The 1,202-nt window shown below is 40.8% G+C and overlaps 1 protein-coding gene across 1 annotated transcript in view; it reads right to left on the bottom strand.

The window, feature by feature from the left end:
- LOC102767330 (alpha-2-macroglobulin) overlaps positions 1-1,202 on the bottom strand; it is a gene marked incomplete at its 5' end in the record, with an annotated part of 23,991 nt that overhangs the window by 7,728 nt on the left and 15,061 nt on the right. Inside the window, 2 exon segments of the mRNA XM_015568254.1 lie at positions 100-225; positions 583-709. Coding sequence (XP_015423740.1) covers positions 100-225; positions 583-709 — 253 coding nt within the window.

Genomic DNA, 1,202 nt, shown 5'->3' with positions numbered 1-1,202 from the left:
CATATATTTTGTAGCCCTTCTTACCTAAAAGTCATAATCTGAATTTCATTCAGCATTGTTTTCATTAACACATTGTTACCTATATATGGGCAGGCTTACTCACTTCCACTAAAAGGGGCTTGATGATTGTGTCTTTCTTTCCATATTGAGGGACCACAGCCACCTCAGTCCCACACAGTTCTTGAGACTCCAGTGCCTCTGCGTTCACGGTGAAATTCACAGTCCCTGAAAGAAGGGCCAGCAGACATGAGCACTACCTCCCCTTTCTTCTATCCTCTAAACCCCAAGATTTAGAAATGTCCTATACCCCTCCCCCTTTTTATGTCGTGTTTTAAAAACATATTAGCAGGAATAGAAGCAGCACAAGCTAGAGAATAATGATACTGAGCATCTGAGGTGGAAATGGAGGTGAGGGAAGTAAAAATATCCTTCTAGACCTCCTAGAATAAAACACAAAGGAAAAAAATCCTACCATCTGGGGAGGGGGTGTCTTTGCCTGAGGGAAGTAGAACTAGATATAAGAATCCCACTGACATACAATCTTTGAGTAGGATTGAGTAGTTTTAGGAATATGTCTGTCACCTAATGACTTTGGAGTTACTGCCCAGGACACGGTTTGTCGTCCATTCCCACAGATGCAGTGAGAGTCTTGTTCCTTCTCCCCTGGGACAGCCAGGAATGCAGGAGAGGCTTCTAGGTGCACCCCAACCTGAACCCACATGTGAGGCAGAGACGAGATCAGAGGAAGAAGGGGACCAAAGAAGAATTGGGTGAAATAAAGCATTTTGGAAAGTGGTTAGATTTCAGGTTGCCTAATATTGAAGACCTTATAGGTAGAATTGAACTTGAAATATTAGCATTTTGGTATAATCTGCTCTTTCATGGGACCAGAGGTGAGAAAAAGTCATGATGACATGTGCCGGTGGGAGCTCTACTTCTTTGGCCTGAAATCTTGACCATTCTCTCAGCTTTCCCAGCAGAGTACACGAGATTGGTAAACAGTTATTTCAGTGGATATAACATGCTCACAAATAATTTTAAATTAATGACACATATAAGTTAAATATATGGGAACGTAGAGGTTGAAACCTTGAAGAATCTAAGACATGTAAATGAGGCCTATTGATTTTTGATGTCCATATCAGAAATCTTCATATGACACAAACTTCCTAACCTTAGAAGATTATGATAAATTAGAAACT

Source organism: Myotis davidii, unplaced genomic scaffold, assembly GCF_000327345.1.
Source record: "Myotis davidii unplaced genomic scaffold, ASM32734v1 scaffold4685, whole genome shotgun sequence".
Taxonomy (NCBI): domain Eukaryota; kingdom Metazoa; phylum Chordata; class Mammalia; order Chiroptera; family Vespertilionidae; genus Myotis; species Myotis davidii.
This window is presented reverse-complemented; position numbering and strand designations above follow the sequence as displayed.